Source organism: Pectinophora gossypiella, chromosome 25 (genome assembly GCF_024362695.1).
Source record: "Pectinophora gossypiella chromosome 25, ilPecGoss1.1, whole genome shotgun sequence".
NCBI classification, from domain to species: Eukaryota; Metazoa; Arthropoda; class Insecta; order Lepidoptera; family Gelechiidae; genus Pectinophora; species Pectinophora gossypiella.
In genome coordinates this window covers 10,423,944-10,437,156 of record NC_065428.1, presented here as the reverse complement: position 1 = coordinate 10,437,156, position 13,213 = coordinate 10,423,944, and the positions used below count along the sequence as shown (strand labels likewise).

The 13,213-nt window shown below is 37.6% G+C and overlaps 2 protein-coding genes across 16 annotated transcripts in view; both read left to right on the top strand.

Moving 5' to 3' along the window:
- The window catches only part of LOC126378017 (hemicentin-1), a 663,470-nt gene that overhangs the window by 184,972 nt on the left and 465,285 nt on the right, over positions 1–13,213 (top strand). The window lies entirely within an intron of this gene.
- On the top strand, positions 561–11,541 carry LOC126378086 (uncharacterized). Its single transcript, XM_050026235.1, has 2 exons — positions 561–2,797; positions 11,297–11,541. The coding sequence occupies exons 1-2, from the start codon at positions 992–994 to the stop codon at positions 11,333–11,335; spliced, it is 1,845 nt and encodes a 614-aa protein (XP_049882192.1). The 5' UTR covers positions 561–991; the 3' UTR covers positions 11,336–11,541.

Here is a 13,213-nt window from a genome sequence, read left to right as displayed (position 1 = left end):
TAGTTGAGGGACGTTTTGAAGATGATAGTGTTACTATAGGATTATAATTATACTCGCTTTTGACCGGTTTTTAAACGAATTGTATGTACGGTCACGAGCATTAATATGTACATACACTTTGGTACCATGTCACATTAACTTTTTTGACAAATTGAACTGCAAGTCTCACTAAATGTCAAATATGTTCAATTCTCAATCCTCAATTAATGATTGCATTCCATGTCGTATAATGGGGCGTTACATAGGCGTAGTAACTAAAACATGGACCCTGTAGGGCACAGCCACGTTGAAGGGAAGAGAGGAAGTGTGTATTTAAATTAAAACTTATCATATAAAAATTCGTCTACAGTATAATAACTCTTTTTAATTAGTATTGTTTTTAGACTTTTTATAAATAAATTAGTTTTAGTTTCATCTCTTAAGTACTTTGGGAGCTTTATATATATTTTAATGGACATTGCTAATGTTAGTGCGACAGAGTCCTAAAGCGGGTACATTATATTGCTCATGACTGTATGCCATAGTTCTTTTAACAAACTTGCACCATAAACTACATATATGTGGGGTATGAGTGTGTGTAGGTGTTTGAGGTGTAAGAGAGTAAGGTGATGGTAAGATAAAGGAGAAGGAATGAGACGGAATTGAAAGACAGAGAAACAGGATATGCGAGGTACAGGTGTACGAGAAGGAGGGAAGATACGAGCGAAGACGGAAGGAACTGAATATAGCGGAAGTGTGAGAGGTAAGGAGTGAAAGGGACGGGAGATTAAAAAAGATGGCGAAAGTGTGTGCGCGTGGTATTACAAATATTTTGTGAAGAATTACTCAAAAAATATATTGTGTGTGCATTTTGTGGTAAAACTTTAAAAATAAACAGTGGGAATTGGGCTTGAGTGTTTTTCTCCGCTCCCTCCCACATTTTTGGGGGCTCGTCCAACGGAAAACGGATTTCAACCACGCGGTGCGACACATTCAAGACTAACGACGCGACATGCCACGCGGTATGGCCACGACGACAAAGGAGAAGACGAAATATGAAGACGATTACGACGGCGATGGCAGCGGCGATGCTCTGCTACAACTTTCATACGGCGTTATCCCTAATTTCGACGGGGTTGACAAAATATACCCAGTGACCAAATGGGTACAAGACGTTGAAGACCACGCGGAGATATGCGAGTGGAGTCCTCTACAAACACTCCTCTTCGCCAGGCGATCTCTAACAGGAACGGCAGCGTTATGGTTACGCTCCGAAAGCACGTTCAGAAGCTGGAACGAATTAAAGACTGCCATAACGAAGGAATTTCCAGACGTGATGGACCAGAAGACGGCACACGAAGTTATGTCTGCACGCAAAAAACGTGTAGATGAGTCGTATCTGGAATATGTTTTCATCATGCGTGAACTCGGTAAACGCGGAAGAATGCCGGATTATGTAGCTATCAAATATATAATCGAAGGCATACAAGACTTGGAAACAAATAAGCTTATGCTATATGGTATCACTACCTACTCGGAATTAAAGGAAAAACTCAAGATTTATGAACAATATAAAGAAAACATCAAGAAACAACGAAAAGAAAAAACGACGTCATTTATCAAGACCGACAGATATCAACATTGTCAAGCGCAAAAAGTAAGATGTTACAGCTGTGGAAAATATAATCATTTATCAGAACAATGTCCGTATCGCCAGCAAGGTGTTAAGTGCTTCAGATGTAATAAGTTCGGTCATATTGCTCCAGAGTGCCCAGAAAACAAAATGGAGGCGAAGACATCATTGCCAACAACAGGAATTCATTCATCGGAGAGAGAAAAACCGCATACGACGACTTATCAAACATCGGATAACTTCGGCAAACATCGGCCGCATGAAGATTGGCGAAAACGTCCGAGACAGCCACTGAAGCAAAGTTACTTCAATTTGCAGTATGAGGGCGCTGCTTCCAACGAGGACACTCACGAAGTTCAACACGATTCAACATACACGATTCATTCCGAGATTCATTCATCAGAATACAAAACGAAGATAGAAACAGATGGTCAAATATCGACCAATGAAGTTAGCAGCCCAATGTTACTCAAGGTCAAGTCACAGATAACAGGTTATGACGGAAAAAATGGCGATTCCACCGGAACAAATGTAAACAAACACGATTTACACGATAATATGAAGAAAAAGTTGTTGAAGACAATTGAAATTCAAGGAAAATGTTATGAAAACTGTCTTGTGGATAGCGGAAGCGATATAAATATAATCAGTGAAGAGATTAGTGCGGGATTTTCGACCGGAAAGCGGATAAATACAAGTTTAACATTATCAGGACTTGGAAACTACAAAGTGAAGGCAAACAGCGCAATTACATGTGAAATTATCATAGATGGAAGAAAATACTACAACGTAAAGTTCTACGAAGTGACAAAAGAGTGCATGCCATTCGAAATCATACTAGGAAATGACTTTTTAAGGACAGTAACTACAGTTATAAATAGGTGCTCAGTGTGGTTTATGCCGAAAGATGAAGAGTGGATGTGTAGTTTGTTGTGTAAAGAGAATGAGGATGAGGTGAATAATCTTTGTTCCACAGGTCACATCAAGAACACCGAGGTAAGAAAAGAAGTCCAGCAGTTAGTGCAAAACTACCAACCACATCAGATCTACGAGTCACCTATCAAGATGAAGATTGTGCTCAAAGACGAAGTTCCAGTAGTTCAACGGCCACGACGGTTATCTCTGAAGGAACAACAAGAAGTAGAAGATCAGGTAAATGAGTGGAAAAGAAGTGGAATAGTACAGGTGAGTCATTCAGAGTATTGTAGTCCAGTGACAGTTGCTAGGAAAAAAGATGGGACAGCAAGAGTGTGTATTGATTATAGAAAGTTAAATACAAAGATAGTGAAAGATGAATTTCCCCTTCCACTTATTGACGACTGTATAGATAAATTATCTGATGCCAAAGTGTTTACTTGTCTAGATCTGAAGAATGGATTTTTCCATCTACCAGTGAGTGAAGAGTCGATAAAGTACACATCATTTGTGACCCACAATGGTCAATACGAATTCACAAGGGCTCCTTTTGGCTTATCTATTTGCCCAAGCTATTTTATGAGGTTTATATCTGTCATATTCAGAGAATATATAACAAGAGTGTAACACGTTTTTTTTTACACTTCCCACTTGGCTGTATGGCATACAGGTGTGTGCCTACGCGCCGGGAAAAAGTTATGTTCGTTTGACATTTCGTTTACGCGATGACGATGGCAATTTAGTCCCGTCGCGATTATTTCTTTAAAGTGGTGTATAAGCCACATATATTATGATGGAAGGATGGTGAAGTCTTCTGGTGAGTGTTTAGATGGTTATTATCGTGGAACGTTGGCAATTATGAGCTACATATGTTCATGACAATGACCTAACCTCACGTTCTTTCTTTCAGTATAAAAACAATGGTTTAGTCCATCGACTAGGGGGAATGCTGTTATAATATCGTCCCACGTGATGTGGTGAGTGTTTTTACCTTTAATTCCGCGTCGTAACGGGGTTGACAGAGCTGTAACATGTCATTTTGTTACAGGGGTCAAAGTCCACCGGCCGAGTCCAGTGTTAAAGTTCTACCAGAATGATCAACTGTAAAGACTAACTTCAAAAATCAACTTCAAGGTCTTCCTTCAGGGTCTAGCTCCCCAGCCATGACTACCATTTGTGTTCATTATCTACTTTTACCGTCAGGGTCAGTTCCTGCTGCGGTCATGAATGTACATAATTCCAGTTTGGTGTTAAAATCTCTGGATAACATCTAGATATCTCTTCTTCATGATTAATTTAACTTATTATGGATAGTGCCATTCTCTCAATGCGTTATTCAACTAATACATGGAGTATTTATCCTCAATACATACTCCATGCCTTATGTCAGGACCTGCCGTCCTGACACTTTACTTATCCTCAGAGGGATAAAACCTAGTTGTTTAGGTATAATACTAAGTTAAGATACCATGTTATAGTAATAGATTTATTTCTTAATTTACATTAGGATGGTTTGTAACCGACTGACTTCATATTGTTTTATTGTGAAATTGTTGAATCAATTATACCTTTGTTAAAAGTGAAATCTTTATTATTTCCAATACCTTGGCTTTGTTTGTAATAGGAGGGGATCTTCTATACGGCGCCCAACATTTTAATCTTATTCTCCCCCTATTCTCTGAGTTCGGTGCCTATTTCCACGCCCTGGGAAACTAATATCTCATTTTAAGACAACATCTATAGGGGCAACTCACACCCCAACATTTAATGTATTACAGTAAGCGCCCAACGTTTGGCTCAGAAAAGCAAGGTTGGAAATTAGTAGGTATTTCACTTTCTTTGTTCTTTGTAACATAACCTAGTTATAAGCACATGGTGTAACTTTATAGCAAATAGGGTGTGTTTTCTTTTAATAGGTACACATTTATGACTTTACTTTTCTATTTATAAGTAGGTATGGTTTAAACTTGAAATTTAGCATATCTCCAGTTGTTGTTGCATAGGGACTTAGTGATAATTTTATTGACAGGACCATAGTATCTCTCAGATTTATTTTTCTTATTTTAGCTGAGTTAGTTTACATAGGGCCATAGTCATATACTTTTAATATCACATAGGACTATAGTGACACAATTCCTTTTTCTAGTAATTTATATGATTATAAACATAGTGACTCAGAGCACATAGAGGTTCTTACATAGACATAGTAATAATCTGTGGGTTTTTATCTTATTTTATTTGTCAGTGGTTACATAGGAACATAGTATTCATAAATTTGATACATAGGACCATAGTAGCATGTAGATAAGTACTCAATAGGGGTGTTACTTATAATTTATTTTTTCTCCATTACATTTTGTTAGTACTTAGAGTACTATAACTATATTCACATACATTAGTGTCATAACCATATTTCTTCTTCACTTATCTGGTATACTGTTCTTACTTTGTTTACTCAGAATGGCGGAATTCAATGCTAATATTAACTTCTTGTTGAAAGATGAACTTATTCATGAACTTTCTATTCGGAATGTAAAGGTTGACCGGGATAATACTGTTGAGCAATTACGAAAATTATTTCGACAAACTTGTAAACAAGCCCGTCGCGGCAGTATAGTTGTACCATCTGAGGGTTTTGAGTGTGATCTTGATGATGAACATAAAACTTTAACATCAAAAATAAATGAAATCATCTCTTGTTTATCGAGTCCTGACAAATCTCCTTCGGCCCATCAGCGTATTCTTGGCCGTGCTCAGTATTTGCTTTTGCGGTTGTCTCGCATAGAACGTCCGGCCGATGACCTTGAAAAATTGAAAACTTCTTTATTGTTATCATTGGCCAATAATGATACCACTTCCGATTCATCTTCAGATTCCGAGCATGAATTAAACCGTCCGTCGTGTATTAACAAATATAAAACTATTATTTCTCATGAAAAGAAATATAACCTCAACTCGTTGAATTTGAAATTTAAGGGTGATTCCTGTGTTCGCGCTTTCCTGGCTCGCTTGGAGGAGCTGTGTTCGGCACGGAACATTCGTGTTGATGATATCTACACTGGTTTTACTGACTTGGTGGATGGTCCCGCTTTATGCTGGTATCGCGCCAACAAATGTCGTTTTTCTAACTATAGTGAACTGGTTTCTGCTTTGAAATCAGATTTTGATTTACCTGACTACGACTTTCGTCTTCTTGAAGAGATTCGTTCGCGAACACAAGCGAAGGATGAATCCATTGTCATATATTTGTCTATCATACTAGGTATGATGTCTCGTTTGAGTAAAGATCTTTCTGAGAGCGATAAACTCGACATCATCTTGCGGAATATTCGTCCGGAATATAGTAGGGAAATTCGGATGATTGATGTCACTACCATCCAACAATTACAACAGATAGGTAAACGTTTGGAATTGTCAAAACATAGGATTGACAACTTTATAGAACCAAATTTCTCTAAAAATTCCGTAGCTCCGGATTTCAACTTTAAATGCAAACCTAAATCCTCTAGGGATTTTTCTAAAAACATTCCTGTCGCTTCTGTTAATCGTTCTTCGACTTGCTTTCGCTGTGGTGGAACGAATCATTCCACAAATCGGTGTAATGCATCTAAGGAAGTAGTTTGTTTTAAATGTGGTAAGAAGGGGGTAAAGACTCCTCTTTGCCCAAATTGTAATCCTCATTCTAATTCAAAAAACTAGATTGCTTAGTCTCTCTGGGATCTGAATCCTGCAGGGAGGCGATATTTAATCCTAATTCTAAAGACTTTCGCCCTTATTTAACTGTTAAAGTCTATGGTATTAAAATTTCTGGTCTACTCGACTGTGGAGCCGCTTGTTCTATTTTAGGAAACAATGCTCATAAATTCTTTAAAAATCTTGGTATCCCATTGCGTAATTTAAAGTCCCCTGTATTTTTGAAAGTGGCGAGTGGTCACGAATACATTTGCCAATTTTACATGGATATTCCTATTGAATATAACAATGAGGTTAAGCTCATTCAATTTTACATTCAACCCGAAATCAAACTTCCATTACATTTCGGAATTAATTTCTGGAAATCATTTAACTTAGCCCCAGAAGTTCTGGCGTGTCTACCTGCAATAGAGCCTGTCGATTTATACAATGTAGCAAGTGTCAAAGAAAATGGCTTGCGCAATTTAGATTCTCTTTCGGATTTTCAAAAACAAGAAATTGTTAACGTTAAACAACTTTTCTCAAATATTGATTCAGAGTTAGTCGGCCTTGGTCGTACTCATTTAATAGAACATGTTATAGAAACAGGCGATGCGAAACCCATAAAACAAAAATATTATCGTATTAGTCCTGAAAAACTTAAACTTCTAGACGGTGAGTTAAACCGAATGCTCCAACATGATATTGTTGAACCATCTTTCTCTCCTTGGAATTCTCCAGTAACCATGGTACCTAAAGCCAATGGTGATATTCGTCTGTGTTTAGATAGTAGAAGGTTAAATTCAGTGTCAAAACCTGATGCCTATCCACTGCCATATATTAATTATATCATGGACAATCTTCGCGATGCTAAATACTTAACTTCTCTTGACTTGAGTGCTGCGTATCATCAGATTCCTCTCTCTACTTCTTCGAAAGAGAAAACAGCTTTCACGGTTCCTGGCCGTGGGCTATTTCATTACAAGGTCATGTGTTTTGGTCTTGTAGGAGCCTCCGCTACTATGCAAAGGCTAATGGATAATCTTTTCTCCTCTCAATTTGATAACAAAGTGTTTTGTTTCATTGACGACATCATTATCTGTACCAGTTCTTTTGAAGAACACGTGAAAATTCTAAAGGCGGTTTATGAAAAACTAAGATTCGCTAATCTCACTATTAACGTGAAAAAGTCATTTTTCTGTCGATCTGAACTTAAATATCTCGGTTTCGTAGTTGATCGATATGGTCTTAGGACCGATCCTTCTAAAGTAGATGTTATTGCAAATTTTCCAACGCCAACTGACGCGAAGTCAGTTAAACGTTTCTTGGGAATGGCGGGTTGGTACCGTCGTTTTATCCAAAATTTCTCTCATGTTGCTAGACCTTTGTCTCGACTTACTAGTAAGAAGGTACCTTTTACATGGTCTCCGGAAGCTGAAGAAGCTTTCACCCAACTTAAATCTGCTCTTATCTCGTCACCTATTCTACAATGTCCTGATTTCTCTCAGCCATTTTACATCCATACGGATGCTTCCTCGTTTGCTATTGGTGCTGTTTTAACTCAAAGGGTCGATGGTATTGATCACCCTATCGCTTATAGTAGCAGAACATTAAACGCCCAAGAAATCAATTACTCAGCGACAGAAAGAGAACTGTTAGCTGTGATTTATTCTCTGGAGTTATACCGTCCTTATGTTGAGGGTAGCAAATGTTATATTATAACCGATCATGCCTCGTTGCAGTGGTTTCAGAATCTTAGTAATCCGAGTGGTCGTCTAAATAGATGGGCATGTCGTTTGAGTCAGTTCGATTTTGATATAATTCACAGGAAAGGTAAAGAACATGTGATACCTGATACTTTGTCTAGAATCAAGATTGGCTCAATTGAGATCGATCCCTACACTATTTCTGATCCTTGGTATATTGAAGTCTTTAACGGTTGTACTAAAAATCCTCGTCGTTATCCTAATTTCTCGGTAGTAAATGGTAAACTATGTCGTTTATCTAAAAATAAATATCATCTTATTTCTCAACACGATTGGAAAATCGTTGTTCCCCGTGAAAAATATGTAGAAGTTCTTCGAAAATATCATGATGAGCCTTCTTCCGGTCATTTCGGTGTGGCTAAGACCCACAAGAAAATTTCTTCCATTTATTTCTGGCCTTCTTTATTTAAAGATGTAAAATCATATGTTGACAATTGTGAGGTATGTCGTTCATACAAGCCGGTCAATACTGCTAGGCCTGGTCTGATGGGTAACCCCCGTCAAGTTACTAAACCTTGGGAGGCTATATCATGCGATATATTAGGTCCTTTCCCTTCTTCTTATTCTCGCAATCAATACTTATTCGTGGTCTCTGATTATTTCAGTAAGTATGTCCTTTTATTCCCTTTGCGTAGTGCAACTTCTAAGGCCATTGTGAAATGTCTTGAGAAACATGTTTTTCTAGTCCATGGCGTATGTCGTATCCTGTATACCGACAACGGTCCTCAATTCACTTCTAAAGAATTTAGAGATTCTTTAACTTCATTCGGAGTACCTCATATATTCTATAATCCTCGATACCATCCCCAGTGTAATCAAACTGAACGCGTGAATCGTGATATTGTTCGTGCCATTGCTTCCCTCGTGCGTTCTGATCATCGTAAATGGGATCAGAACATTCAGGAAATCCAGTGTGCGCTCAATACTTCGGTCCACGAAAGTACAAAATATACTGCTTTTTATCTAAATCATGGTAGAGAGATGGTCATCGATGGTGCTACTTATACACAAGATTCTTCACCTTGTGATGGGTCTACCATAGTAGTAGATACCCAAACTTTTGCTTCTCGGTTGCCGCGTATGGCTGAAGTCTTCAAGAAAGTTGAATGTCACCTTAAAAAGGCATATCAACACAATGTAAAATATTATAATCTTAGGAAGCGTCCTTTGGAATTGCGGGAAGGTCAAATTATTTATAAAAGATGTTTTCCTTTGTCCAGCGCTCCCAAGCACTTTTCTGCTAAACTAGCCCCTAAGTTTGAAAAATGTGTAGTGCATAAAAAGCTAGGTAATGTAGTTTATTCATTGAAAACCTTAGAAGGTAAACCTTTGGGTTCCTTCCACATTAAAGATCTTGTTGTTCGAGGTCCTAGTGAGGAAGTTTAGGTCTTCTCTCACTTTCAAAGTTGTGTTCAAGGACATTACCTGTTAAGTGGTCATCCCTATAGGAAGATGATCCATTTGATGAGGTTTCCCTCGTTCGAGTAATATCCGTAGGCCTTGTTTATGCATTTGGTGTGTGTTTGATTGTCACCCAAATGACGCCAAGGATATTCACTCTTATATGTAAAAAAGAAAATAGATTAAGTTTTTTTTAAGTACTTAAATAGTTTTTACTTGGAATAAGTTTAGTGTCATGGCCATGACTAAGTAAAACGTATGCATAAGGTTTAGTCTGTTATTTTAAATTTAAAAGTTAGGTAGGTCTTCCTTTAACTTGACTATGTTCAAGATATTTGTATGTTCATTTAAGGTTAAGCAGTGTTAGATTTAATTCTTTGAGTTGTCGTCTGACACCACCAGGGTGTTTCTTTGATTTGATTCAAACATATGTTGCCTATGTGCAATGTGTTTTCTTGGGAGAATCCCAAATTTTAACTCAGGTAAGCACGAGGCTAGTGCGTAATGTACTCATCCTTTTTCCCTTGGGCTACATGAGATGTGTTTTCAAGATTGATACATGGTGATCATGTTTGTTTCTTTCCATTCTTTTACCTTTGTAAGGTAAATGTACGTTCATAACAAGTTAACTCATCAGGAGTCGCTTGTTATTTCTCTTTCGTTACTAGAGTGTAGCGAAAAATTTTATTTAAAAATTTTAAATTTTTAAATAAAATTTTTCTTCCTCAACTAAAACGGAACTGTAACACGTTTTTTTTTACACTTCCCACTTGGCTGTATGGCATACAGGTGTGTGCCTACGCGCCGGGAAAAAGTTATGTTCGTTTGACATTTCGTTTACGCGATGACGATGGCAATTTAGTCCCGTCGCGATTATTTCTTTAAAGTGGTGTATAAGCCACATATATTATGATGGAAGGATGGTGAAGTCTTCTGGTGAGTGTTTAGATGGTTATTATCGTGGAACGTTGGCAATTATGAGCTACATATGTTCATGACAATGACCTAACCTCACGTTCTTTCTTTCAGTATAAAAACAATGGTTTAGTCCATCGACTAGGGGGAATGCTGTTATAATATCGTCCCACGTGATGTGGTGAGTGTTTTTACCTTTAATTCCGCGTCGTAACGGGGTTGACAGAGCTGTAACATGTCATTTTGTTACAGGGGTCAAAGTCCACCGGCCGAGTCCAGTGTTAAAGTTCTACCAGAATGATCAACTGTAAAGACTAACTTCAAAAATCAACTTCAAGGTCTTCCTTCAGGGTCTAGCTCCCCAGCCATGACTACCATTTGTGTTCATTATCTACTTTTACCGTCAGGGTCAGTTCCTGCTGCGGTCATGAATGTACATAATTCCAGTTTGGTGTTAAAATCTCTGGATAACATCTAGATATCTCTTCTTCATGATTAATTTAACTTATTATGGATAGTGCCATTCTCTCAATGCGTTATTCAACTAATACATGGAGTATTTATCCTCAATACATACTCCATGCCTTATGTCAGGACCTGCCGTCCTGACACTTTACTTATCCTCAGAGGGATAAAACCTAGTTGTTTAGGTATAATACTAAGTTAAGATACCATGTTATAGTAATAGATTTATTTCTTAATTTACATTAGGATGGTTTGTAACCGACTGACTTCATATTGTTTTATTGTGAAATTGTTGAATCAATTATACCTTTGTTAAAAGTGAAATCTTTATTATTTCCAATACCTTGGCTTTGTTTGTAATAGGAGGGGATCTTCTATACGGCGCCCAACATTTTAATCTTATTCTCCCCCTATTCTCTGAGTTCGGTGCCTATTTCCACGCCCTGGGAAACTAATATCTCATTTTAAGACAACATCTATAAGGCGTCCACATTGTAATGTCTTACAAGAGGTTGGATGATTGTTTACATTGATGATATTATTATTACAGCAAAAGATGAAGAGGAGGGTTTGCAAAGACTACAGATGACACTTCAGACGGCAGCCAATTATGGATTGCAAATAAATTGGAAAAAAGCTAGCCTACTTATGACGAACATCAACTTCCTGGGACACAGAATTGAAAATGGAGAAGTGAGACCATCACAGGACAAAATAGAAGCTGTGGCCAAGTTCCCAGAGCCTAAGACACTCAAACAATTACATAGCTTTGTGGGCCTAGCATCATATTTCAGGAAGTATATACCAAACTTCGCATTCATTGCAAGTCCACTTACCAATTTGTTAAGAAAAGATTCAAAATTCGAATTTGAAGAAAGAGAAAGAGTTTCATTCAATACACTAAAACAGAAGCTAACAGATGACCCAGTTTTGAAGATATATAACCAAAAATATGAGACAGAAGTACATACAGATGCCTCCAGCTTGGCGTATGGTGCTATTTTGATGCAAAAAGATGAACATGGAGATATACATCCAGTGTACTACATGAGCAAGAAGACTAATGATTATGAGAAGAAATATAGTAGTTATGAACTAGAAACATTGGCTGTTATCGAAGCAGTAAAAAGATTCAGACATTATCTACATGGAATAAGGTTCAGAATTATCACGGATTGTCAAGCGTTCAAGATGACATTACAGAAAAAGGATTTAACGGCTAGAGTAGCCAGATGGGCTTTATTCTTACAGGAATTTGACTTCATTATTGAGCACAGAGCGGGAAAGAAGATGCAGCATGTAGATGCACTCAGCCGCAACCCTTTTGTAGGCCTGCTGAATAACCTGCATGAAAGCTTAAGAAAAGCTCAAGAGACAGATGAAGGAATAAAGGCGATTTGTGCTATTTTAAAAGATAAACCATATGAAGATTATAGTTTACAAGATGGATTACTCTACAAGGGTACAGAGAAGCTATTAGTAGTACCAATGGCCATGGAAACAGGTATAATAGAGAAGGCACACTCAAATGGACATTTCGCAGTAAAGAAGACAATAGAACTTATCAGTAAAAGCTACTACATAAAGAACTTGGAAGTAAAAGTACAGAACTACATAGCTACATGTATACCATGCTTACTAGCAACAAGGAAGAACAAGAAGGAAGGATTTCTTAACCCAATAGACAAAGGAGAGACACCATTAAGTACTATACATCTTGACCATATTGGGCCCATGACTGAGACCAAGAAACAGTATAATAATATATTGACAGTCATTGACGGCTTTACAAAGTTTGTGTGGTTATTTCCGACCAAAGGCGTGACTGCAAAAGAGACAATAGATAAATTGAAGATACATCAACAAACATTCGGGAATCCAGCAAGATTTATTACAGACCGCGGAAGTGCTTTTACGAGCAATGACTTTACACAGTATTGTAAAGATGAAGGTATAGAGCATGTACTAATCACCACAGGCATTCCACGCGGAAATGGACAAGTAGAACGTGTTCACAGAACATTGATATCTGTTCTCACAAAATTATGCATTGAAGATCCAAGCTTATGGTACAAGCATGTGAGCAGAGTACAAAGAGCAATAAACAGCACACACCATAGAAGCATCAGCACCACTCCATTCCAACTACTAACAGGATCAAAAATGAGAACTGGTAAAGATGACCGAATATATGAGTTACTACAGCAAGAAGAAAGAGACAACTTTATAGAAGAAAGACAGGAATTACGTAGAAAAGCTAAAGAACAAATACAGAAAATACAGGAAGAAAATAAACGAAATTACAATAGAAACAGAGAAGAAAGTAATAAATACAAAGTTGGAGACTTCGTAGCCATCAAAAGAACACAATTTGGAAGCGGAATGAAGCTGAAACCAAAATTTCTAGGACCCTACAAGGTTACCAAAGTGAAGAGGAATGACCGCTATGATGTAGAGAAGGTAAATG

What these genes read in the sequence shown, in the direction of transcription:
- LOC126378086 (XM_050026235.1), top strand. Translation starts at nt 992, where the DNA reads ATGCCACGCGGTATGGCCACGACGACAAAGGAGAAGACGAAATATGAA. An exon ending in AAAGAAGTGGAATAGTACAG is followed by an intron (nt 2,798 to 11,296) that starts GTGAGTCATTCA and finishes TTATTATTACAG; the next exon opens with CAAAAGATGAAGAGGAGGGT.